At 50.7% G+C, this 25,865-nt stretch overlaps 8 protein-coding genes across 8 annotated transcripts; 3 read left to right on the forward strand and 5 right to left on the reverse strand.

The window, feature by feature from the left end:
• The first annotated feature begins 131 nt into the window (after positions 1-131).
• On the forward strand, positions 132-3,360 carry GGI43DRAFT_397965 (tRNA dihydrouridine synthase DUS3). The gene is made up of 3 exons (XM_083205170.1): positions 132-940; positions 994-2,976; positions 3,081-3,360. Exons 1-3 carry the CDS (start codon positions 669-671, stop codon positions 3,160-3,162), a joined length of 2,337 nt encoding a protein of 778 aa, XP_083063266.1. The 5' UTR covers positions 132-668; the 3' UTR covers positions 3,163-3,360.
• GGI43DRAFT_397968 (peroxin PEX13) lies at positions 3,340-5,512 on the reverse strand. Its single transcript, XM_083205171.1, has 3 exons — positions 5,049-5,512; positions 4,469-4,948; positions 3,340-4,403 (listed from the first exon to the last, which is right to left on the reverse strand). The coding sequence occupies exons 1-3, from the start codon at positions 5,098-5,100 to the stop codon at positions 3,706-3,708; spliced, it is 1,230 nt and encodes a 409-aa protein (XP_083063267.1). The 5' UTR covers positions 5,101-5,512; the 3' UTR covers positions 3,340-3,705.
• Positions 5,513-6,023, reverse strand: GGI43DRAFT_397969 (uncharacterized protein). The gene has a single exon (XM_083205172.1). It carries the CDS (start codon positions 5,843-5,845, stop codon positions 5,579-5,581), a length of 267 nt encoding a protein of 88 aa, XP_083063268.1. The 5' UTR covers positions 5,846-6,023; the 3' UTR covers positions 5,513-5,578.
• Positions 6,013-8,375, forward strand: GGI43DRAFT_397971 (DNA polymerase ligase-domain-containing protein). Its single transcript, XM_083205173.1, has 3 exons — positions 6,013-6,481; positions 6,538-7,275; positions 7,347-8,375. The coding sequence occupies exons 2-3, from the start codon at positions 6,628-6,630 to the stop codon at positions 8,208-8,210; spliced, it is 1,512 nt and encodes a 503-aa protein (XP_083063269.1). The 5' UTR covers positions 6,013-6,481; positions 6,538-6,627; the 3' UTR covers positions 8,211-8,375.
• Positions 8,376-11,484, reverse strand: GGI43DRAFT_397974 (WD40-repeat-containing domain protein). Its single transcript, XM_083205174.1, has 4 exons — positions 10,892-11,484; positions 10,594-10,827; positions 9,412-10,531; positions 8,376-9,349 (listed from the first exon to the last, which is right to left on the reverse strand). Exons 1-4 carry the CDS (start codon positions 11,112-11,114, stop codon positions 8,821-8,823), a joined length of 2,106 nt encoding a protein of 701 aa, XP_083063270.1. The 5' UTR covers positions 11,115-11,484; the 3' UTR covers positions 8,376-8,820.
• Positions 11,485-14,914: 3,430 nt separating this feature from the next.
• On the forward strand, positions 14,915-20,511 carry GGI43DRAFT_288802 (P-loop containing nucleoside triphosphate hydrolase protein). Its single transcript, XM_083201341.1, has 4 exons — positions 14,915-15,491; positions 15,577-16,230; positions 16,296-19,427; positions 19,493-20,511. Exons 1-4 carry the CDS (start codon positions 15,123-15,125, stop codon positions 20,066-20,068), a joined length of 4,731 nt encoding a protein of 1,576 aa, XP_083063271.1. The 5' UTR covers positions 14,915-15,122; the 3' UTR covers positions 20,069-20,511.
• GGI43DRAFT_288877 (uncharacterized protein) lies at positions 20,270-23,288 on the reverse strand. Its single transcript, XM_083201343.1, has 2 exons — positions 22,822-23,288; positions 20,270-22,754 (listed from the first exon to the last, which is right to left on the reverse strand). The coding sequence occupies exons 1-2, from the start codon at positions 23,021-23,023 to the stop codon at positions 20,503-20,505; spliced, it is 2,454 nt and encodes an 817-aa protein (XP_083063272.1). The 5' UTR covers positions 23,024-23,288; the 3' UTR covers positions 20,270-20,502.
• Positions 23,289-23,555: 267 nt separating this feature from the next.
• Positions 23,556-25,865, reverse strand: GGI43DRAFT_288932 (beclin 1). Its single transcript, XM_083201344.1, has 3 exons — positions 25,444-25,865; positions 23,893-25,382; positions 23,556-23,806 (listed from the first exon to the last, which is right to left on the reverse strand). Exons 1-2 carry the CDS (start codon positions 25,526-25,528, stop codon positions 24,007-24,009), a joined length of 1,461 nt encoding a protein of 486 aa, XP_083063273.1. The 5' UTR covers positions 25,529-25,865; the 3' UTR covers positions 23,556-23,806; positions 23,893-24,006.

The raw sequence follows: 25,865 nt of genomic DNA on the forward strand, positions 1-25,865 counted from the left end.
TATTTGTGTTATAGCGGTCTGGGCGCTGAGGAGCTGGCCCCTGCAGCATCAACCGATCTATTGCGGGGGGTGCTCAGGGCCTTGGTTTAGTGAATGAATCGGAAATAGCTGCGATTCTCCAAGTAGAAATCGGCAATGTCTCCATCTTTCTGATTCGAAGTAATCGCTTATCGCTACGGATCTTTCTCCTAAATTCTTTTTCATTTTCTTTAATTTAAACTTCTCATTGGTCTTAATTATTTATGACAGGGACACTGAGGAAAAAGTGACATTCATGCCAGCGTGCAGTGGGCATACAGTGAATACCTAGTATGTTTGGCAGGTGGCTAAAGTGAGTTGACCACCTCTAAAATTTCTCACAGCCGCGCTACCTCACTATCCAGTAGAATTTTCCAACTCCACCGCAATTTTTTTCTATCTTCATTCAAGCATCGACTTTCAAGGCTGGGCCAATGGAATTTAGCCTGCATTCTCAATCCATTATCCATACAAGGAAAGAGAATTCCAATCTCTTTTATTCACTACATTGAGCAGGGATTTCGGGAATTCTGCTCAAAAAACATATCTGGCACAACCTTCTTTTCAACTGCATATTTCATCTTGAGAGTCTGGGCATATCAAGCAGCTACTATCTCGACCCAGATATTTATCGACACCACTAGTACAATATGACCACAGAATCCGATATCCCCATGACCGGAAATCACCCAGAGGCTGAGCCGCATCCTGAGGAACGAGCCGCCAAGCGAATTAAGATTGACGACGCAGCTCCTGCTCAGGGAGAGAATGGCCAAGCCGCATCTGGCTCTATTCAAAACGGCAGTCATGTAGAGACCTCAGATAACGCTCACAATCAGCCTACCTCTGAGGCCCCGAAACGATCAGAAGAGAATGGCGAACCCAATGATCGTGTCAAGGGCCTTGCCCCAATTAAGAAAGAGTAAATTGTCCCTGTTTGATAACTCATACATGTTCTCAGCTTATGTATTCTAGATATCTTATTGATATGTCTGGGAAGCAAGACGCGCGATCCAGTGCAGTGGATGATGATGCCGCTGAAGGTCGAGGTTCAGATCCCCGAGACCAGTCCCGTAGAGACGGGGAAGACTCCAGATCCCAAGGAAAGAAGGGAAAGAAGAAGGCCAAGGGTCAAAACATTGATCGTTCATTCGGAAGATTCGATGATGCCATTCCCCTCTGTAATAGCAGGGCTTATGCTCGAGAATTCTCGCCAAAGGAATGTCCGTACGGTGAAAAGTGCAGAATGTGCCACGATCTGCGCAAGTACCTCAGTGAAGGCCGACGCGAAGATGTCGATGCCCTTGGCGGAAAGTGTCCCGCATTTGAGGCACATGGCTTCTGCGCTTCAGGCTGGAAATGCCGATTTGTCAAGAGCCATATGGAGGAAATTGAGCACGAAGATGGCAGGAAGGAGCTGGTTTTGAAGGATAACCGACCGCCCAAAGAGGAATCCAAGGAGGAGCCCAGCGAAGAACCCAAAGCGGACGAATCCGCTCCCAAGGAATCTTCAGAAGATAAGGAAGAGGCTTCTAATGGCCGAGAGAAGGGCGAAGACGAGCTGCGACCTGGAATCTACAATGTCGTTACTATGGGCCAAAAGATCCAGCTGAACCGCAAACGAATCGACTTCACCAAGACGGACCAATACATCACATGGCTCAACCACGAATCCAACATCAGCCAAGACTTCCATCATCGCCGCAAAGACCAACCAGAAATGGGCATCGAAGACCTTCGGGCTCGGTACGTTGACCCGCCGTTCAAGCCGTCTGAGAAGCGCCGTCTTTACTTTGGCGCTGAGACTCCGACTCTCGCCCCTTTGACCACTCAGGGAAACCTCCCATTCCGACGACTGTGTGTAGAGCTCGGCTGTCAAGCTACCTACTCAGAAATGGCCTTGGGAATGCCTCTGCTCCAAGGTTCCAAGCCTGACTGGACGCTGATGCGCGCTCATAAGTCTGAGATTACACCTCCTAAGATGAACCCTGGAGCTATCCCGTTGTTTGACGACTACGACAACTCACGCGATCTGAAATTTGGTGCCCAAATCTCGGGCAGCGCTCACTGGGTTGTTACCAAGGCTGCCGACGTCCTCAACCGTTACTGCCCTCACCTTCGAGTCATTGACCTTAACTGCGGCTGCCCCATTGACAAAGTCTTTAAATCAGGTGGTGGATCTGCGCTTCTTGATGCAAGTGGTAAATTGGAGCGCATGATCAGAGGCATGAATGCCGTGTCTGGCGAGATTCCAATCACCGCCAAGATCAGGACTGGTGTTCGCAAGGATCGCCCGACAGCGACCCAAGTCATTGGCAAGCTAGCTTTCGGAGCTCGCGAGCACCGCGAGCGACTTGGTGCTCCCGGTTGCGCGGCCATCACTCTTCACGGCCGCAGCCGTGAGCAGCGCTATACCAAGACGGCAGACTGGGGCTACATTGGGGAATGCGCAGCCCTCATCAAGACCTATAACGATGAAAAGGCCAAGATCACCGACACTATTGCTGAGCCTGACGAGAGCACCCTGCCAAACGCCAAAGACGGCCGCATGTACTTCCTCGGCAACGGCGACTGCTACTCTCACGTTGACTACTACGAGCATATCGAGAAAGCCCGTGTCGACTCCGTCATGATTGGTCGTGGCGCCCTCATCAAGCCCTGGATCTTTGAGGAAATCGAAAAGGGTCAATACCTCGACAAGTCATCTACTGAGCGTCTCGGCTACATCGAGAAATTTGTCAAATATGGTCTCGAGGCCTGGGGCTCAGACGAGCTTGGCATTGGCTTCACCAGACGCTTCCTCCTCGAGTACCTCAGCTTTGCGCACCGCTACGTCCCGATTGGTCTGTTGGAGCACTTGCCTCCGCGACTGAACGACCGACCTCCGGCGTACAAGGGCAGAGATGAGATGGAGACAATGATGGCGTCGGACAATTACAGGGACTGGATCAAGATCAGGTACGTAGACTGGAAAACTTCTTTCCTTTTCCCTCTCATTTCTTTTCCTCGTTTTCATAAAGCCTTTAAGATGATAAGATCATACGCTAACATGTTCTTGACAGTGAGATGTTCCTCGGACCTGTTCACCCAGGCTTCCAATTCCAACCCAAGCATAAGTCCAACTCTTATGAAGCTGAGGGCTAAATATGTTGGAGCTCATTAGCATGTAGGGAGGAACTTGGTTGTATGCGGGACTGATTATTAGGCTATGAGAGGAATTCATAAGCAAAGAAACCTGTGACAAAATACTAGGTTGATCTTTTTCTGTTACGATATATCACATATAAGTAGAGGCAACTCAGAAAGTGGAGCAAATAAAGATCACAAACACAAGTAAATTAATTGCTATTGTTTCCAATCATCGTAAAGTAAATTTAATAAAGGTGTATGTAGATAATACAATGTAATAAACACTCCCGACTTTTATACAGGAAAATGGAGCAGGACCTCATCCACCTCTCCATGAAAGCGCATTTAACACACAAGGGCTATGCGATAACAAGCATGCAAGTACCCCAGAAATAGAACTCCCAAAAAACTTAAATGGTTAATAGAAGAAAGACAAAGGAAAAGTAACGAGTACGCCGATGGTAAAAAATAGAGCATGCTATACCGGAGCATCTAATCGCGTAGCCTTGACGGCCCAAATCCAATCATTACAGACATGTGTATAAAAGTGTTCTTCGTTTAAGAGTAGAAGTGACTCCTCTGCATGCCATCTGCGGTAGCATACTCCTTCTTGCCCTCCTCGCTTGTTGATGAGCTGGTCAATGAGTTGGTTCTGCTATCGGGGGCAGCCTTGAGCTTCTTGGGCTCAGCAGATCTCTTCAAAACCTCAAGGTAAGTTGAGGGGAGGTATCCCTGGCGGCCGTCACGGCTACGGCAGTGCCACCACTCGCTGGGCTGTCCAGCAGGGTCGTTCTTGCTCAAGACGGCGACAAGATCTCCCTTGCGTCCCTCGAGCTCCATACCGTTGGGCTGCTGGGGAGCAAAGTCGAATCGGAGACGGCAGAACTCCAGCTTGGCGGGATCGACGGGCTTCTGGGCCTCGAGGGCCTGCTGCTGAAGACGCTTCTCTTCTTCCTCATGGGTGGCGGCAATGTTCTTGATCACCTTGGACATGAGGTAAGGGATACCGAAAGCAGCGAGGAGGAAGAAGATGAGAGGCTTTCGGCTGGCCTTGGGGGGCTGGGATCCAGCAGCGCCGGATCGACCTTCAAATCGAGCGAAATCTGAAGCGTTGAGGGCTGCGATATCAGCCGGGAGGGGACGACCAGTGACCTTGGCCAGGAGAGTACGGATCCAACGGATGAGGGTGAAGATTCCGAGGAGAGATCCTAGGGTATCGCGCAGGTTGCCGAACTGCTCGGCGACAGAAATCATAGCTGCCAATATGTTAGCATGTAGCTCTTATCATGAGAGCAAACCGGAAGCAGTATCAACAACTTACCAAAGAAGCTAGAGTGCGTGGCCATGTATGTGCTCTCGAGCATCTGTGCAAATCCACCAAAGGCAGTGACGACACCCTCGAGCATCTGGAAGGTTGCCGCTGTGCCGTTGCTGAAGCGGCCCGCCAGGCTGTTGGGATCGCCCATAGCACCGCCATACATGCCGCCGCCGTACATGCCTCCCATGCCCATTCCGTATCCGCCGCCATACATGCCACCATATCCTCCATAGCCACCTCCAAGGCGTGAGTAGGGACTTGAGTAGGGAGATGAGTATGCGCTGTTGTAGGCGCCATAGGGAGAGGCAGCCATGCCGCCAGCCATGCCGCCCATAACACCGGGGGTAGGAGTGGCGGCACTCGGGGTCATGGCCGCGGCAAAGGAAGCCGGGCGCTCAGGTATCGGTGGTGCGTCCATGGATGCAACAGATGATGCCGGCGACAGAGGCACTGATGATGAGGCTGATGAAGGAGGGATAGTAACTAGAGAGAGGGAGAAGAGCTACTAGTCAGCATGTGAAGGTCACGAGCAAGGCGCGCTCTGGGCACAAGAGCAATAGAGCGATGCCGTGTTGGGACTTACGTGAAGGTACTGAGGCTCCAGCTCGTTCCCAGGGCTTAGGTGGCGAAGCCATTGTGAAAAGGGTTAAGAAATGAACAGCGAGAAAAACAACCGGGGTATCACAACAGTGTTATTTGCCGCGGAGCGCGTGCAATCCTATTTGGCTCGCCTCTTCGAGTCTTGGTGTGTGGAGGCTGGGTAGGTGTGCTGCCAGCAATTTTGTTTTTTTCAGCTGGGGCTGAGGCAAGGCCCCAGGTTGTGGCGATAAGCGACGGTACAAGTAAGACGAGCACAATCGGCAGGTAAGGCTTAGTCTATTGTTATTGTGCGAGTAACGCGTCGGGCCTGGGAGGATGCAATTGGAATCTGGAATTGGGGAGAGGAGCAAAGAGTTGCAATAAGCTCTAATGTTGACGGGAGGAGGGGAGATGAGCCTTCATCAAATGGCTGGGGCAATCACAAGCCCCGGCGGCTTGGTAATTAAATCGAGCCTGGGCAAATCCCGGGGCTCGCGTGGTTTCGCACCGGGTACCGCCCGAGTACATACGAGCTCATCCCTGCTGGCGCAATGCAGGGGGTATCGAAAAGGTATCTCCCTTGTGCTTCCCACTGGGGCGAAGCTGCGGCTGACCTGCTGAAGGCGGTTCTGGGGGACGGGAAAAGCGGGGCGCCGTGGCTTCCAAGTTTCTGTTTGCCTCGGTACTGGCTATTTGCCATGGCGACGGGGCCGAGACGCTAGCAGTGCTCTGAGCAATGGCGGAGGCTGGTAGCGGATGCGGCCCTGAAGACGAGCGCTGAAACGATGGCGCAGTGCCCATTGGGCTAGCTGCATGCGCAGGGTACGAGTATACAGCTGAAATGGAGTATTATGGTAAGCTGCTGTTTGACGCCAATGCTCGCCAACATACGGAGTATATATCTCGTGTGTTCAAAACCTGCGAATGCAGCATTCGGCTCATGGGCAGCAGCGTTGCAAATTTTCATAGCCGCGGTCCGTTGGGACTGCATGAGCCGAGTCTCGCGCATATATCCATGGCTATGCAGATAATCATTAGTATACCATCCATTAGCATGCACCCCGCGGCTCGTTTTTATTCACGACTTGTGGTTGGCTCTGCGGTGGAGCCGAGCCGATATGACGATTGCCACGGCGAACGTATCATGATTGGTTAGCGGCAAGTACCACTGGGTGCTATCCGCTACCACGCCTGGTACGAGTGGGTGCAAATATGCACGCTCATTTTACACGATACGACGGAATAAGTTCGGAGCAGATAGTCCGTGCTTGCATGTACTTTGTATCAACAACATAACCTGTATAGAATAGCAGAGATATGAATATTGAAGCCAGTAGCATTGTCTCGATAAACAGACTCACTTTAGCTGGTAATTATTATCGAGTACAGTTTTGAATGAGAGGCCCTTTGAAAATCAGTATTTAGTCCGTTATTTGGGCAAGTATTGCTGCATGTCTACACATCTCCTCGTATTAATCTGACAGCTGTTATAGTAGCAAATAAAGGCTTCAAGCTATACTTTCTTCTCCCTTCATATAAACCACTTGCTTACACTCACCACAACGAATCAGCATCTCAACTTCATGGCCCCATCTCGCAAACGGCCTCTCAGCCCCCCTGCGCTTATTCCCAATCCCTTCATCAAGAAGCGTAATCTTGCCTGGTCTCTCGAGTCTCCATCGTCATCTCAAGATCCTCACTCTGCCACTTCACCGTCTCTCCTCCCTACTTCATCTACCACTGCTCCAGCTCCAACCACAGACGCATCTTCTACTCCCACTCCTCCCATTAATACTAACATTACCGCCAACGCCGCCGCTACCTCTGCTGATATCTCTACCGCCATTTCTCCTCCGGCAGCAGCAGCCCGCCCCAGGCCCACCGCCGGCACCACCGCCGAGATCGAATCCGGAGCCATCCAGATATCTGACCATCTGGCCCAATTCACATCGATTCTCTCCTCACATCTCTGCCCGACATCGGCTCTCGTCCCTCGTCTATCCATCTCAGGTTATTCAAGCCTGTACCAAAGTTGTGCAGGCAGCCCCAACGGTGCGCATTTCGTGATCCATCAGCACGACCATCCCGTGGCCGGCACCCACTATGACCTCCGCCTTCAGATCAACGAGACCAGTAGTATCAGCTGGGCTATCATGTACGGGCTGCCGGGAGATGCCAACAGCAGTCGGTTGAACCGCAATGCCACCGAAACTCGCATCCACTCACTTTGGGCGAGTTTCTCTCTTCTCTCTCCCTATTCCATACCTCGACTCCTAATAACATGATCCACATTTATATATAGAATCACCTTATCGAGACAGCTTCTCCAGAAACAGGATCCCTTATTATATGGGACACGGGTACATATTCCGTTCTTCCACGCCGTAGCAAACACGCCCCTCCAGAAGACCCCTCCTCACCGCCAGGCTCACCTCACTCATCATCCTCATCATCTTCTAGCAAGCACACCCCAACAGCCCAGTCTCTTCTGCACGCAGCTTTCCAAAACCGCAAGATCCGGCTGCGTCTCCATGGAACGAAACTTCCCGACCCGTATGTCATCAATATCCGCTTAACCAAGACGGAAGATGCCGCAGGGCGATCTAGAAGCTCGCGAACGCCGCAGACTAGGCGTCGTGGGAGGACGACACAAGTGCGCCCTTTAGAACCGGAAAGCACCTCTTCAGACAGCGATGAATACCATGACGACGGTGATAGCAGTAGACAAGAACCTGGCAATGACCATCAAGCTGAAACTAACAATGATGCCCCATCCCTGGATGAAGCACATCGCAAGCGGGAAGAAGACGCCCAAGTACGCCTCACAAACGCCTACATCGGAGCATCCAACACTATCGGGAGCGTATATCAACGAAGATGGTACCTCTCGCTGGACCGCCGCGCCTGCGGCTTCACCGAAAAGAAGCGTCACGGTCGCAGTGTTTGGGAGCTTCATCCCTTAGGATCACCCACTCCCACCGCGCCCAAGGATCCCTCCGAGTCAGCAGTAGAGCCAACATCCTGCCGGCTCTCGTTCCCATTCTACGTCCGTGGGCCGCAGTTTGAGCAAAGCGTAGTAACGGGGAGATTAGGGGAACAAGTTTTGCGAGACGAAGGCGTGACTACGTTTGTCCCTAGGAAGGGATGGATTCCTGTGATGAAATGAGAGTCCTTGAAGAGACGGTAATACCTTGTAAACTTCTTGCGTGCCAAACATTTTGTTCCCAATTCTTGGATGCTTGAGCGAACAAGATAACCACTACAATTGTAGACAATACATGATTTCGTGTCTTCCAATGATAAATAAAAAGCACACTGCTGGATCTATACGCCAATCATATTAATCAAAATTTTCCATTTATTATATCAGACTATAAAACTATTGCACTTTTTGCCTAACCGTCACCCGCCTGCTAAATCGCGGGCCGAGCAAACAGCCCATGCCCTAGGCAGGTCATAGGGAGAGAGAGCTTTTCTCTCTCTCATAAACGTATAATAAACATCTTCTTCGGCAAGCTTAAACGCTACCTTGAGATCAAAGCAAAAGACGCCAACCCGTAAAACGCCAGCCTGTACCAGTGACATTATTGGCACCCACCGTCATCCATCTATATAGTCATTGCCAAACCACGCTTCTCATCGTTCTGTGATGGCGAGTGCCGTGCCACAAGAAAAGAGACAAGATAGCCCGCAGAACATGGCTCGCTCTACAAAATAAATTAAATAAAGGAACAAAAGAGGTTAAAAAAAGACAAGCCGAGGTCGGAGCGCCATGTTCAGTTTGTAACAAGAGTTGGAGCAATCCTTCGCTTTTTGGGCTCCTTGGTGTCTTCTTTCTCAGCTTCATCAGCTTCTCTTTTTACACCCATGCTGGGTCCAGGTACAACCTTGGGCGTCTCTGGAGGTGTGGTCAAAGGCACGCCCGTTACCCTGCCCGAATTGGTGGCCGTGATTGACGGCACGCTACCACTAATGAGAGGCGGGTTGCTCACGACGCCGGATTGTGTAGCTACGGAAGACGTTGAATTTGATCTTGTAGGCGAGGATGGGCGATTGGATGGCGCAGCTGATGTGGCAGGGGGGGAGGGTGCCGTGAAAGAGCTTGCCGAGTTGCGCGACTGATGCTGCGGTCCGCTGGGGAATGAAGCAGGCGATGCAAAATTTGATGTCGGAGTTGGTGCGGATGCACTTGCCTTTGCCCCAACTTCGCCCTTGTAAATCTCTCCGAGTTCACCCGGGGCAAATGTTAGTGAAGAGCAGAATCCATCCGATGATGAGATGATGAGGGTGAGTCCATCAGTTGACCTATAAAAATAGAAAGGGTTAGTCTGCAGTTTCATCCAGGCTAAGCGGCCGCATATACGTACCATGCAAGATCAGTGAATGTTGCGCAGTGCAAGTTGCTGACTATGCATATCGGGGTCTTCTGTTGTGTATCATATAATAGCACGGAATCTTGGGTGGCGACCGCGTATACCATTCGGTAAGGAAGGGCAAAGGCGGGCTTAGGGCCTGGCGTTGACGCATTTGTCTCGGCTGGCACCCCTTTTGATGGAGCGCCTCCTTCGGTGGTAGTAATCGAAGCCGGCGTCGGCAGCGGGGGAGGATCCATGACTGATGACGTGGTAGAGGCCTTGGAAACTGGTTCTGGCAGGGAGGGGATGGTGTCTTCTGCAGACGACGTATCAATGGTGACATGTTTAGTCACCGGCGGAGACTGGCGGAGGGTATAGAAAATAGGAGAACATTTGACAACAACCGAAGGCTTTTTGTGACCTGGCAGGTGAGCTATCGGGGGCTTATTGATGCCACCTCTGGTGTAGATATAGACCGTATTGATAATTTCGTAAGTTGGCTTTGCATCCTTGTCTGCCTGGTGTTGATTCTGATACTGCCCAGACGGCGTGAGCAAGAGACTTCCGTCGGGAGTAAACGTAAGTCGTCGAAAGAACGATGTCAGAGTCTCGTTCGCATAAAGACTGGCGTTCTTCGTTCCCGTGGCCCAATTAGTGTTGAGAGCATAATGAGGTTTCGGCGACGCCTCCATTGGCATGACGGCAGGAAGAGGTAGAGAAGGTGCCGGCGAGACAGAACGACGAGAAGAGAATGAAGATCGACGACTGTGGCTGATGACGCTCGGCGGGTTCATAGGGAGAGGTGCCGAAGTTGGCGTGCTTGGGGCTGAGGGAGCTGGTGATCCCACAGATGTAGCAGAGTCTACGGTCGACATCTGTGCTCGGTGACCGAATTCGGGGGGTGCGGGACTGTTCGAAGAGATTCGTCGAGTAGGGAGATCGGCTTTGACGTGGCTTGCAAGTCTTGGCAGTTTGTCGTCCTGGCTCAAGGAATACTGCCCGTCTTTTGTTTTGAGAGAGTAGATGTGGACGGATCGATCGGACGACTGAGTTGCGATGTATTCATTTAAGGGATCCCAAGTGACGCCTTGCACGTAGTGACTATGTTCGGCAATTTGCCTTACGAGGGTTCCTGTCATGGCCTCACATTAGCCCACGATGAATCTCGTAAACAATAGCATTGCCGCTGCCTACCTGAACTAGCATTGTAGATTCTCGCAATATTATCCATGCTACCGATAATAAAGTAGACGGCGTCGGGTGACCATGCCAAATCGTATATCTCGGCTCCGCTAGAGCGACACATGTGCTTGGCTCTCCATGATTCTTTATCATCCAAAGCTTCCGATCCAAAGTTGGTTGCTGGAATCTCGCTGGGAACCCATAGAATCACATTGCCGTCGTCGCCAGCCGAAGCGAGAGTTTCTCCTTCATTTGATAGCTACTGTCAGCTCGCGGGATAGCAATACAGAGACGGACCGTTGCCATTTACCTTTGGGGGCCCATCGCACAACATTGACTGCTTGATTGTGCTTGGACAAGGTCGAGAGGTATTCGACTTTTCGTTCCGGGCCGTCGGCTTGAACTTTCCATATCCTCACATGATTGTCACCACCGGCTGTGGCCAGGCGGCCCTTGCCGTTTGGCTCAAAGTGAGCAGAGTAGATCGGGGCATTCTGGTCATGCCAATTGATGATGAGCGGCGAGGCTTTCATCGTGACGCTTGCGTGTTAGGGTGGTCGAACAAGCAGCATGAGGAGCTGGCCGCAGCGATAAGAGGCGGAGGGACGATGGTCGTGGAGCAAGCTCTGTTGATTAGATGGCTGGATAAAAAATGGCGGGCTCGAGAGAGGGATTGATGCAGCGTCACGACAGCGAGGGATTCGGTCTAGTCGGCAACAGGCTTTGAACGCGTGACAGTCCCGGGCAACTGAGGCTCGTGGTGGTCAAAAGTTTAAAAAAGAGACGGGACGGGCTTGGCCGCGACAGAGAAGCTGCTGCAGCTTTGGAAATATTATTATGGTTCCGAGTGGCATGCACTAGGAGCATGTAAGGTCAGGATAACCGGCTGAAACTGGGTCGCCTGAGAGGGCCAACTGCTAGAGGCTAATAGCGGCTAGAGGCTCGAACCTTGGGGGCTGGGCTGGGGTGCTGCAGGGCCCGTTGAGTGCTGTGTGCTGGCCTTGCAGGGGCCGTAGCAGCTGCCCGTTCAGCGCGCCAATCGAATGAGGACCAGACGCCTTACTAAGGGCCCTGTATCTGAGAACCAACACACGCACCCGTGGTTTCTTTTTTGCCTCTTTGCTCCCCTCTCCATTGGCCCGTTAACGACGATGGCAGCCGCTTTTGTTGTCGACTGCATACACGCTGCTGTAGGCTCTAACGCCCTGCATGACACGGCGCAAATCCTGTCGCTGGGCTGCAGGGCTGCCATCACCCGGGGCAGACTGCATTACGCGATTGGTACGAGATACTCGGCTGATCATACTAGACCTCGACTTTGGCCTCCGTCGATTCCATGCCCTGCGGAGCCAAGCCTGGCCAGGAGAATCTCAGCCCTTTTTTCTTTTGCTCTTTTTGGTATTGCTCCATCTTCCCCATAGCTTGCTGCTTAGACTCCATCTCCACACCTCATGTTTGCCTGTACTCACACTCTGCTGATCGCACCGTGCCACGGTAAGGTCATAAATCACACTACTACATACTGCTCGTATTATGAATTACTTACTGATGACTGACTATTGCTTCTGCTGGCTGATGGATCCTTTGGCCGCAACGATAGTCATTGCTGTATTAATCCCCTCAGCCCCTCTACGTACTAAGCACCCTGCTCAGTCTGTGTAGCGGACCACTGCACATCTATCTCCATTTAACCCCAAGTGCATCCGAGCCAAGAAATTGGCGGTGCTGGGCGACCCTACTAGCAGATTGCATCTGTGCTTCAATACGGCCTGCTGATGCAGATCTGCGGATTAGCAGCAATTCCACATATCACCGCATATCATTAGCCGCCCGGATGATCCGTACTCGTTCCTGTTTTAAGCAAGGCTTCATGATTTCACGCGAAACAGCGTAGCGAAGGCGACGCATACCCGCTGAATCCTTTTCCTCGTAACTTTCTGCTGTTCCTTTTTCATTTCCCTCGGTCTGTTCTATTCGTCATGTTGTCGGAGTCTCTATACAGCCGCGTTGGCGGATATCGGCTTCTCCACTTGTGCCAGTCCCGAAACTCTATCAAATTGAAGACATGGCGGATATCTCTTTCTGCCATCAGCCAAGACATGGCCTGGTTAGATTGGGCAAAAAAAAGCAGATCATTTGGTAGGCGATGAGGTAGAGAGCCTGTTGTGAGCAACCAGGCTTGTCTGGTAAGGCTACATGCCACAATCCGTTGGTGGCCTGGGCTGTCAGATAGCAATGTTACCCTGAGCAGGCATCCGTCGGGATTAGCTAGCACTTTGCAGGCACGTAGCAATAGTGTAGGCAATAGTCATGCGTATATATTGACGCGGTGCTACCTTTTGGTTGGCTACCCAGGCCCCATCGACGTGGTTGAAACACAGCAGAGAGTGTAGATTAGTGTAAGACTCGGCGACACTGGGCAACCATGGCATGAGAGGATTCAACTCGTAGAAGCACTAAATGGACGCAAGTGAGTCACTTGACGGCCAAACGGATTTGGAAATCTCCCGAGGTGCATGCGATTATATTACATGTAGCCTAGACCTCCCACTAGAAATGAGTGTGTGTGCTGCTCTTATATATCTGTATCCGACTCACCTTGCCTTCGACGGTGCTCCCTCACCTATTAACGCGCGGGAAAAAGATGGCGAGCTTTCGTTGGAGGCTCACTCTGGGCGAAGCTGTCAGTCTTTGTACTACGCCTTGACCGACGATCGACCTGGGAAGGGTACTGCACCCAGACCGAAACTCGAGGCCAGCTGTGTTCCTGAATGTGAAACTAACATGCGGGTGGGCCATTGAGATGCAATCGCTGTGGCGCTTGAGCTGTCCCGCAGCCGCTGGATCCCGCTTAACAGCCTGCCGGGAGCATGCACCACACCATGATTTGATCCAACTTGCTCGTACTCGCACAGGAGGGTTGGATGCAAGATCCAGCGGCTCTGCATATGGGCGGCTCGTGATCTCAAGACTGCATGAAAAGGACGGAAAATGGCAGAGGCAGCAAGCTGGCACACCCTCCAGCACCAACACCCAGAGGAAGCGGTGTAGTTGAACGATTGCCAATTACACCGATAAGAACATGGAACTAAGCTCTGTCTCAACTAGGTAGTATCCAAGCTCATTGATGCATGTCTTGGAATTCTCAAATGGATATTGGGTCTACAGCAGCTACTAGTCTAGTACCTGTAACACTCCGATCTACCATTAAGCGCCATGACGGTACGAACAATGCGACGGATTTTGCCCTTGAGCGCCTCTTATTGCGTATTACTCAGAGCGATAGCACTTATACGGCGGCGCTGAGACAAGGTCAATATAGTGGCAAGGTTCACTAGCAGCTCCCCGCAACAGCTCGATGGCGGGCCAGCACCGCCGTCTAGTAAAAAGTGCCCCCATGGCGGCCGCATCGAGCCAATCAGTGCAATCGCTGGTGGCGTTCGACAAGGTCTTTTTGAGGTGAGACGGAGGGCTTAAGCAAACCCGCGAGCCGGGGATTTCTGCTCGCGATAGGAGGAAAAAGAAATCAACGACTGAAACTATTCGCTGCAGTGTTTCATTGCTATCTGCCGGCCCGAGATATCAAGAAATGCTCGGGCTAGACAATGCCGTGATGTTGATGCCTCTTCAGGCACCAGCTTTGAATAGCAGCTACCTGCCAGGCATCTAGCGATGATGCAGCCATCAGGTACTTTTGCAGCCTCGTAGCCTGCAGAGAGGGAATAGGAGAAAAAGGGTCCTTGGGGAGGCTAAAAGTGGCAGCCTAAGGTGTTCAGTATTGGTTCGGTCAGGCACATGCTATAGCGATACCCACCGGACCATCTGCGAGCCAAGACTCGCGCATCTCTCAAGGCTTCGGCCGGTGACTCCTACAGTCGATCAAAAGTGCTTCGCACGGCATACAAGCGCTGCTGCGTCTGTGCAAGCGGCCGCTGTGGTACCTGATCCTTGCCCAGGCTATCTCCGTCTGGAAATCGCCTCCGCTTCCTGCCAGAATCCGTTCGTCCAGTGACTCTGATCGAGCCAACGACGGTGCTTGATATTCGCCCCCATCCGCATAGAGTAACCGCGTAGCTCGTACGAGACACTGCTAGTTCAACTCGGAGTAGCACTACGACTAGCATTCGGTTCAATACCCTTGGGATGCGCTACCCGGCCGGGGTATCCTGGGCGATGCAGCTTGCGCTGTGGCCGGGGAGGTTGCATTCTGTGGATGCTGTGGATAGCTTAGAGCACGGGATGGCGTTCCTACGATAAACCTCTTTGGCACGCCGGGCTGACTGATAACTACCGCCTCGACGGCACGTCTTCTGCTCGCGTTCTGCTTTCTCTCCTGTTTATCGCTCATGTTCATGCTTTTGGTTCTTCTGTCGCCTTTCTTCCCGTAGAGAGAGGCATTTGTTCATCTCGGTTGGAATTGTACAATTCCATCTATATGCCAATGCTCTCACCATTGGCGTCTCTCGATTAGCTTCCGTAGATCGCATTAACTTCCATTTGAGCTCCCACCGGTGCGCCGGCGAGGGTTTCTCGCTGTGACGATGCAGTATCAGCATCCGTATCAGCAGGTGCTGGGCGCCGTCGATGACTCGGCGGACCAGTTCAGCTCCTTCGTGCTGCCACTTTCCATCGCTGGGTTAACGGTTGTCGGGCTCTTTTCTCTGCCAGGCGCCTTTTCTATTCTTTCCCAGATTCGCAATCGGACCCCCAAAGACAACTTCTATTCGGATGTCGACGGCACCAGCACGCCAGAAGCTGTTGCTGCATTTTCCAACAAGCGGCCCAAGATTGCCATTCTTCTCTTCTCCCTGACAAGCTTTGGCACATCTGTTGCCCATTCGATCTTAACCAGCCTTCACTCGGACCGTTTTGGCCTCTTTGTTCCAAGCTGGCTGATTACTGCTGCTCTTGTAAGCTTACTCGCTCCCCTCAGTCCCAGCAAACCGTAATATCAGCTCGAGCACGTTGGCTAATGAGCCATCTTTTCTCCCACAGGCTGCCATTGTGTTACAAGCTGTCTGCATCTCTGCTCACCGGTCCCCCGTCAAATCTCACGACCTCGGCATTTGGTCATTCGGATCATCGTTTATCGCCATCTTGATCAATATACTCCAGACCCACCATGCTTCGCGGCTGGGAGCTACCAAGAGTGACGCTTTCTTCATTCTTCGAATTGTCAGTTTGGCAGCTACCATCTTCTTGCTATTTGCCAGCATTTCGCTCCCCCGACGACCGGCTATCTTCCACAATGGCAAACCAGTGGACGCGCAGTTTACAGGCTCGTTTCTGAGTCGTTATACTTGGTCCTGGGGACAGCCCTTGGTAACGTTGGCCACCAAGAAAGGTGATTTGGACGAAAAAGATGTTCCAGGCCCAGATCATATTGTCAGAGCCCGAGATCTGGTTGAGGCTTGGCATAAGTTTGAATTCAAGGGCACTCTTCTGAAAAAGCTTCTTCGTTCTTATCTGCCCGGATTCTTGATCCAATGGACTGTCACCGTCTTTCGATCATTCATTGGCCTTGGACCCTTCTGGGCCATGTTGCGCGTAATTGAGCTCTTAGAACAGCGCTTTCCCGAAGGTGAACGACCAATGGGCCAGATCCTGATGTATATCGTTTCACTCGCCCTCTTCTCTTTATGTGGACAGGTACTTAAGTTCATTCTGAATTATCTCCTGCGTTTATACATACCAATTGCTAATACACTATATAGTGGACCCAAGGATGGATTATGTGGTTCTCTATGTACAGGAACTCCATTCCTCTCCGAGGCCAGCTTTCTTCTCTCATTTTCGAAAAGTCCTTGAAACGCAAAAATGTCAAGATGGCAGAGAAAGAAACACCAAAAGATGCAGAGGAAGACGACAAAGACAAAAAGAAACCTGAAGAGGAGACCGTCTTGAAGTCCCGCCAAGCCATCGTGAATCTTGTTGGTGTTGACGTCCGGCACGTATCGAATCTCGCAGCGTTTCAATTTTTCATTATCAACAGCTTGACCAATTTGTTCTTTTACTGTGGTTTCCTGCTAAAGTTGATTGGCTTTTTGCCCTTTGCGGCCGGTATCTTGGCATGGGCTCTTGTTTTGCCTATCAACACGTATGCCACCAAGATCTACATGAAACATCAAGCCCAGCTCATGAAAGATCGTGATGCTAAGCTGGCAATTGTGAATGAGGCGCTGTTGGGCATTCGTCAGATCAAATTCACTGCACTAGAGAACCAGTGGGAGGGACGTATTCAAGAGCAAAGAGAGAAGGAGCTCACAACTCTGAAGAGGACATTCATGGCGGATTCTGTCCTATTTGCATGCTGGGTTATCAGCCCCATCTTTCTCGCAGCTGCTTCACTGACCGTCTACTCTGTCCTTCACGGCAACTTAACTCCGTCGGTTGCTTTCGTCAGTATCAGTATTTTTAAGAGTTTGGAAGTTACCCTCTCTGCTCTCCCAGAGCTTCTTACGTCATCTGTCGACACACTTGTATCGATCAGGCGAATTGACACGTATCTAAGTGGCCCTGAAATGAAGAGAATTCTATCTGATGGTCCGGATGTTGCTCTTGAAAATGCCACCATTTCCTGGCCTGTTGACGTCGAAACTCCCGACGAAGAACGCTTCATTCTCAAGAATATCAACCTGTCCTTCCCTGCTGGCGAGCTGTCTGTGATCTCTGGTAAAACTGGAACAGGAAAGAGTCTGTTGCTCTCTGCTGTTCTTGGTGAGGTTGATCTACTGGAAGGTACCATTCATGCTCCCCCCGCCCTATCGCCGCTTGAGCGCAATGACCAAGCGGCTCACCCCGGAAACTGGATTCTTCCCGGCTCTGTTGCATATGTTGCGCAGACACCCTGGCTCGAAAGCGCTTCATTCCGAGATAATATTCTATTTGGCCTTCCGTATATTGAAGCAAGATACCAGAAAGTCATCGAAGTCTGTGCCCTGAAGAAAGATCTCGAGATTTTGCCTGATGGCGATAAGACAGAGCTTGGAGCCAACGGGATCAATTTGAGTGGAGGACAGAAATGGAGGGTAACATTGGCACGAGCTATCTACTCACGCGCCGAGATTCTGGTCATGGATGATATTTTCAGCGCTGTTGATGCTCATGTTGGTCGACACATTTTCGACAAGTGCATTAGTGGTGACCTCTGCGAAGGACGAACTCGAATCCTGGTTACCCACCATGTGGCGCTCGTCCAATCTAAGGCTAAATATCTGGTAGAACTTGGAGAAGGCACTGTCCTAAACGCTGGCCTGACGTCGGAGCTTGCTGAGGAGGGTATCCTCGAGAGAATCAAGACCCATGAGCAGGATCCAGAGGAGATTCAGCGAGAAGAAGCTGCTGCTGCTGAAGGTTCAACAGTTGTCAATTCTGAAGAAGGCTCAGTTGCTGGTGCCGATGGAGCATCAAATGACAACGCAACAACTGACCAGGTGGCCAAAGATAAGGCTGCCAAAGACTTTGTCGAAAAGGAGGCTCGCGACAAAGGGCAAGTTAAGAGCCGAATCTATAGGAGCTATCTGACCCATAGTGGTGGCTGGCTATTCTGGATCATTCTCGCTATTCTATTCTCCAGCTTTGAGGCAGGTAATCTTGCTCGAAATTGGTGGGTGAAAATATGGACGTCTCAAAGTGAAAACCAAGTTGATGGAATCCACACCTTCGAAGCGGAGCAGAAGCATGGCTTGGCTTATGGCTTCACTTTACAGCACGGCCCGTTCCATGTTGTGTCGAACCTACTAAACACCGAACCAACAGAGCACAATTTATACTATTACTTATCCATCTATGTCGCTCTATCTGCGGCCAGTGGATTTGTCGGCACGCTGCGTTTTATCTGGTCGTTTTACATGAGCATCAAGGCTAGCAGGACCCTGTTTAAGCAAATTCTCTTCACAGTCCTCCGAACTCCCCTACGGTGGCTCGATACAGTCCCTGTTGGCCGAATTCTTAACCGACTCACCTCCGATTTTGATATCATCGACAACCGCATCAACATGGACTTTGGCATGCTGCTCTGGCGTTCTTTAGGCCTCATGGGCGTCTGTGTTGCCGCTACTCTCGTGTCGCCTTATATCCTTCCATTGGCATTCGTTTTAGTCATCTTCGCTGCGATAGTTGGTAAGCTGTACATGACTGGCGCCAGGCCCATGAAGAGGTTGGAAAGCACCTCAAAGTCACCTGTTTTTGAGCAATTCAACGCGACATTATCGGGAGTGGCTACGCTTCGAGCATACCAGAAAACCCAAGTATATGTGGATCGTATGTACGGTCATCTTGACGCTTGGGACTCTGTAAGCATTTATGGTTCTCTGTTCAATCGATGGATGAGCTTCCGCATGGCATTGATTGGTACTGCCTTTAGTTCCATCGTTGGCATTGTCGTTGCTGTGTCCCCATACATTGACGCTTCCATGGCCGGCTTCACTTTGGCGTTTGCTGTTGACTTTTCCGGAAATATTCTCATGACTCTTTGGAGCTATACCAGCTTGGAGCTGGATATGAATGCCACTGAGCGTGTTATCGAGTACGCCGACCTTAAGACTGAACCCCTAGATGGAGAGAAGGCACCTGCTGCTTGGCCTACATCGGGAGATATTGAGGTTAAGGATCTTGTTGTTGGCTATGCTGAAGATCTACCACCCGTTCTGAAGGGTGTTTCATTCAATGTCAAGAACAACGAGCGAGTGGGTGTTATTGGACGTACCGGAGCTGGAAAGTCGTCGCTTACTCTGGCCCTCTTCCGTTTCCTCGAGGCTCGATCTGGTAACGTCTTGATCGACGGTGTTGACATCTCCAAGATTGACCTTCACAGCCTGCGTTCACGATTAGCCATCATTCCTCAGGTAAATATTTTTTTACTCTTGATTCTTGAGTTGTACAAGACCAGTTTACTAACGAAATATCTTAGGACCCTGTACTGTTTTCCGGCACTGTCAGGAGCAATCTTGATCCGTTTAACGAGCGTACTGACGAAGAGCTCCACGAGTCGCTTCACCGTGTCCATTTGGTCGACTCTCAGCCAGCTACGCCTGCCAATGAACCTTCTTCTGTCGCTGCTTCTGCCGCTGCTTCAACTGCCTCTCCAACCAACGCCAATATCTTCCGGGATCTCACCAGCGGTATCGCCGAATCAGGTGGTAATCTTTCCCAAGGCCAGCGCCAGCTCCTTTGCATGGCCCGTGCTATTGTCGCGCGACCTAAGATCATGGTGCTTGATGAGGCCACCTCGGCCGTGGATATGGCAACCGACACGCTCATCCAGCGCAGCATCCGTGAGGAATTCACCGACAGCACGCTTATCGTTATTGCGCACCGTCTTAGCACGATTGCTGATTTTGACCGCATTCTCGTCCTCAGCGAGGGTGCTGTGGCGGAATTTGGAACGCCCAAGGAGCTGTGGGAGAAGGAAGGAGGTGTGTTTAGGGATATGTGTGAGCACAGTGGTGAGCTAGACAAGCTTCGGGAAACAATCTTGGGAAAATAAATAAAAGTGTGGAAAATACCCAAGATGTGGGTGGTGTACTTGGATGGGTAAAAAGGGGGAGGGGTCTAAAACGCGGATGAAATTTAAAGGCTTGTTTCTTTTTTTGCTTCTATTCTTTCGAACTATTTCTCTTTAGATAGATTGTTCGTTACTTACGGTACAACCATAGTGAACAAAATGATATTTGAATGGTCATGATCTCGTGTCTCGTCATTGTTACTATCTGAGTACGAACTCAGTAGATACTATCAAGTAAGGTATTGAAAATAATCGTTAAAAACCAAATCGTACGTTGGAATAACCCATCTTCCTCGCATACTATAAATCGACATACTTAGGCCAATCTGGATGAGAATAAAAATAAAAAAAAGAATGAAAGAAAGTCAAGAAATTGAATCTTGTCGTTCAGCTTCTCCCCTCACATATCGCCTCGTCTAAAATTCCTCGCCATTAACAACATCGTCATCACCATCGCCATCGTAGTCAATATCATCAGGGCCCGAAATCATCGCAGTCTTGATATAGTCCTTGAAACCCTTGCTCATCTTGACCACGGCACGAACGTGCTTCTCTCCAATAGTAATAGTGGGTAGACCCTCCTCGTTGGAATCGCTCTCAGCCAAAGCCAGCGCCGTCTGCATGGCGTTGCGGATCTCTCGTCCGTTCCATTTAAGTGCGCGGACCTCCTGGCTCGACCAGATAAACTGGCGGGCCGTAATAGCGACTCGAATCCTGCCGTGGGAATCACGGTTCAGGCGGTCGAAGTTGTGAGTCCAGATGCGCTCGCGATCTTCATCGCTGAGGTTCTTGTAGTGCAGCGCGACGTGGATTCGGCTGAGGAAGGCAGTGTCAAAAGACCGGACGCGGTTGGTGGTGAGAAAGAGGACGCCACGGTAGTACTCCAGGGCGCGGAGGAAGACGGAGACGAGGCCGTTGCGAGAGATGTTCTTCGCGCGGCGGCGCTCGAGATAGACGTCGGCCTCATCAAGCAGGACAAGGGCTCCATAACGTTGGCCCAGCTCGAGGAAGTAGCTGAGATTGGCCTCAACGCGGAAGGAATCGACGCTCAAGTCACCGCTGGTGAGGGAAATAAGTGGGCGGTTGGTAAGCTCAGCAATGCACTCAGCGGTGCATGTCTTGCCAACTCCAGGCGCGCCGTGAAGAAGGAAAATGCGTCCCTCACCCTTATTGCGGATGAAGTCGTTGCCCCAGGGGGTGATTTGACCGTCGACGCTGGTTGCATACTGGCCAATGAGAGCTTTCACGGTCAACTTGATATCATCGTCTAAGACGAGATACTTGAAAGCCTCTTTGTCGGTTTTGACGGGGCTGAGGTTGGCAACGTGAAGATTTCCCCAGCGGCGAGTGCCAAGGATGAATCCAGGAATCGTCTTGCTGAGAACATAGAAGAAAAGGTCGTTATCGGGAGGGGTATCACATAGAGGGTCGATGTCTTGGAATCCATTGTATGGACCATCGTTCTCCCGAGGTCGATCTACAGTGCAGACGGCGCAGCCGCATCTTGGCAAATTTTGAGGAAGGTGGTCTTTGTTGGGTATACTCTGAGTCGAACGGCGGCGGGGAGGGTGAGGATATCGTCTCCCTTCCCAATCTGGCGCGGTATCAAAGTACTTGTCGAAGCCAGAGGCATCACAAATAACACGGCCATTCATAAAGCCAGTTGGGCCACCAGGCAGTCTGTTGCCGGAACCCGAGTTGACAAGCAGGCCATCGTATTCCATATAGGTAGGTCGTTTGAGGAGCTCCCAGTACAGCTTGCCTTCTTCGATTAGTTTTTCACGCATCGTAAGGCCACCTTGAGCAGCAAGGTCTTCTTTCCAAAACGCTGCGGGAACCACTGACAAAGAGCTAATTGCTTGTTCACCTGGCCATTGGTTGATAACATAGCTCTCCATAAAGCGACCAACTTTGGCGCCATTGGACTCGAGCAACCAACAGTTTATCCTATAACTCTCAGGATTACTTTGGTGACGATTTCCAACACCAACACTGCTAATGACGAAAGGAGTCCAGATATCGTATTTCTTGGTATAGATGACATCTCCAGGCTTGAGAAGCAGCCAAAAGTATTGAAAAGTGGCCATAGGAGTCTCGAGTTTGTGGAGCTCCTCTTCCTTGGCAATCTCCTCTTTGAGACTTTCATCAAGGAAACTGAGAAGAGTGTCGATATGCTTGACTGTAGTTTCAACATATTCGGCACTATGCGCCTCAGGCTGGTTATCGCGATACTCGAGAAGCTCGCGGCGGTGGTGATACAGCATGCGATAGGGTGCGTTGATATGAACTGTTTTCCCGTTGAGAGTGACGGTCGGGTAATATTTGACGACAGCTCTAAGAGCATTTATGAGATGCTCTGAGTAGATGATCATGAAAGGAGCATCAGCTACAGGAGATCCAACCGGATCAATAAACTGCTCTTCATCGGTATAATAGCCATCACTTCGGTAATCGATATTATCAAAGGCGGCCGTGAGGGGCCGATCTATCTGAGGGGGGGCTCGACGAGGATGAGATATGCGTCTATGATCATCAGGTCTGCCCTCAATGCACACAGTAGTGACAATCTCGAAAACAGGCTTCTTGATCAACTCGCCGCCCTCGTCGGTTTCCTCTTGTCTGATTTCGTAGGTGGTCACGTTCTGGAACGGCTTAGAGCTTCGTAAGCCTGTGGGTTAAAGTTAAATAAACATGAACCTTTTATTTATAGCAAAGGGAGGGAGATCTCGACTTACGCCCAAGGAAGCGCCGATTGAGGCCAACATGATTCAGGGTATACAAAACGTCAGGAACTTCGCCTTCGACGGCATATCTAAGACGACGCGGATTGGGTAGCATGCTGCGAGGCCCCAACTCCTCAAAACTATCACTACTACTCAGGCTGTTCTCACGAGACAGGTTGTAGTCCCGAATGATGGGAACATGACGTCTAGCCATGATGCAGGTGCGGAAGTGTAGCTAAAACCAGACCGGTTCTAAGGCAAGAGAAGAAAAAAAAAGTAAGAGAGACAGGTTGTAGGGTGTATCAAAAATAAAAAAGACAATGTCAGATCAAGGAAGAGGCACCCTGAAAACAGCAGATGGAGGACATTATAACCTTTCCTTCACGGAGCACAAACCGGGCGTAGGAGTTGGTGGGTGATTTAGCTGTTACTCGAAGGCAGCAGCATCCTGATTTCAGCCTAGCCAAGCTAGTGAGGTTATCTGCCTGGCGATCAGCCAACAAGAGGCTCTGCAACGATGCGCGCGACGCAATATGGACTAGGTTTATGCATGGTAACAGCCGGACCATTGCAGGTCCTATGGTGCGTATACATACCTGCCGGCTTAAAGAGGGGCAGCCCAAAAAAGGCTGATGGCTGCATCCTTTGTTGGTCCAAAGAAGTGCTGTGTTGTCATTCTCATGCGGCTATCCACCTGGGGCTGAAATGCTGTCTTACAGGTATATTGGGTTGTCCTCTCCGACCTCTCTCGATCACAAGTCATAGACGGCTGTGATTAGCTAGCTGTATGACAAACTTTTGCAGTAGATGAAAGTTTTATTGGGCCCCGTGACTATGGATTCTTGTTATCTCGCGTGGCATGGTTGCACAGTAAGACGGTGTCTATTTTGCCCGATGGTTTTTGTAACCAAGTACTAATCCAAATCGGATCCTTCTCTTTCGAAATCGTGATGTATTGTGAGGTATGCTCTTTTGGTGCACTGCCACTTTTGTTGAGCTGAGTGCTTAAGACTAGTTAGTGTGCTGATCGAGTAGTTGCCGAAAACGACTGCGGCGAAAAAGAAAGTGAATAACTACAACGACTTACTGGGAATAATTTTAACTCAGCCTCAAGGCAAAAATCATCATACGTCGTAGTAAGTGCTATTGCCGGCGACGTGATGTGCTGGTGCTCCCTGGAACACAACGGATCTCGTCTCACTGAGTTCCATTTCGCGCATTCGAGGTCACATTGCTTGCATGGGCTAGCAGAAACTTACAGCACGTAAGTGTGAGCTTGCATGCTTTGGTCCATCCATCATCTTGCGCAATACCAAGCTTTATGCTAGTATCTCCTATCTTGTCCCCTTCAATTTTATACGGCAAGGTCAAAGGTGTACCCGTTGATTCTGTTTCTTGTTGAACAAAGACACCAAGCTGGCGAACTAGCTCTAGGAACCCGACCATGGCAGTATCGAATTTGCGGTGCATAAAAGTGAGCCCAAGTGGCATGTCTCCTGAGCTGTATAATTCTAGGACCTGTTTCTTTGGGGGCGCATTCATCGGTCGTCCACCTAGCCTGCTGGATGCCGGGTTGGGCATTTCATATCGTATGATTTTGGAAGTGCTACCCAAAGGCAGCGGATCATAGCCTTGGAATTTATATCCGAGCTTGTCGGCAACCGTCACGAGTAGGAGCAGAGCATGGCCCCAAGCGGCATTGACTTCTGGCCAGTCCACAGGCTTATTTGAGAGCCTGCCAAGGCGCAGGCCGTTGATGGTAGCGAAGCTTCCGTCATGGCTAATGCAAAACGTATCGTTGTAGACATTGGATCGTTGTAGCTTCTCAAGCAGCTGTGAGTCGTTGTTATACTTGGCATTAATGCTGTCGCGCTCGGCCTGAAATTCTGCCATTTTGGTAGCAAAGGCGTTTCTTTCCCTCCAGAATTTTTCTTCTTCTTTATTTAACTGTTGCGACTCTTCTTCCAATGCCCATATCTCATCGTCCAAAGCATCTTTCTCGGCTTCCAGCTTTTTCAACTCTGCCATAGCGGCAGCCTTATCTTTCTCTGCCTTTTTCAAGGCTTCCTTCCAAGCTTTCGCATCTTCCTCACTCGGCTGGTTACTTTGAATATCTTTTAGATGTTGGACATATGCGTCCCTTTCTTTTGATGCTGAGTCGAGCTTCTTTTGCAGACCATCTACTAGTAACTCGGTACAGTCCACACATACGGGGTGGTCGATATCGGATCTGGCGGATAAAATCTCAAATAATCGGTTAATCTTACCTATATCATCTCTCTTATTTGACTGAGGTTCGTCTTCGGGGGCTCCGTTTGTACTGGATCGGGGGGTTACAGCTCGTTCTTTTAGCTGTTGCTGAGGAGGCAGCGGGTGCCCAACCTGCGACTCAGTAAGATAGATGAACGACATTGTAGAATCGCGCGGCTGGCTGCCACGATATCGCTTGAAGGTTGGAGGGCCAGCATTCTGCGATACTTTGTCGTAAAGGGATTTTCGTGACTGCTCTTGGGCCTGGAGAATCGACGGTTGTGGGGCGGAGGCTTTCGTAGCTGGCGACGATGCTGCTGCTGCTGTGTTGCAAGTTGGTAAGTAACGGCGTGTATCTTCCGCGATGGTATACCAGAGGCTTACAAACAAGAAGGTCATAAGCAGCCGGATTAAGGTCATCAAGAGAGCTGTCCAGCCTCAGCGGCTGGCGGCACTTCTGGCAGTACATCTTGGCGTGTTTGACGGTACGCCGTCTGAGAGAGTTCGTTGTATCGATAGTAGAACTGCCTTGTCATGTCCTAGAAGAGACGGATCGTAAAGTGGGAGAAATATAGCCTGGAGAGGGAGCATGGAAGTCGAAAGTTGAGTGCTTGGGTTCAGGTCTGCGCTTGCGTACACATATACAAAGAATTAAAGCACAGGTACTGTGACGGCATAGAGCCGCTGCAACCCCGCTATAGCTGAAGTATCTGCCCTGTGCACATGGATTGTTAGTGGACTCACCGCACTATTTTAGGCCAACTCGGAGTGTAGATGGGAGCTCACAGCCGCTAGCTGTTAGCAGG

The sequence above is a fragment of the Trichoderma evansii genome (assembly GCF_050947405.1).
Source record: "Trichoderma evansii strain SZMC 28006 chromosome Unknown GGI43scaffold_4, whole genome shotgun sequence".
Classification (NCBI taxonomy): Eukaryota; Fungi; Ascomycota; class Sordariomycetes; order Hypocreales; family Hypocreaceae; genus Trichoderma; species Trichoderma evansii.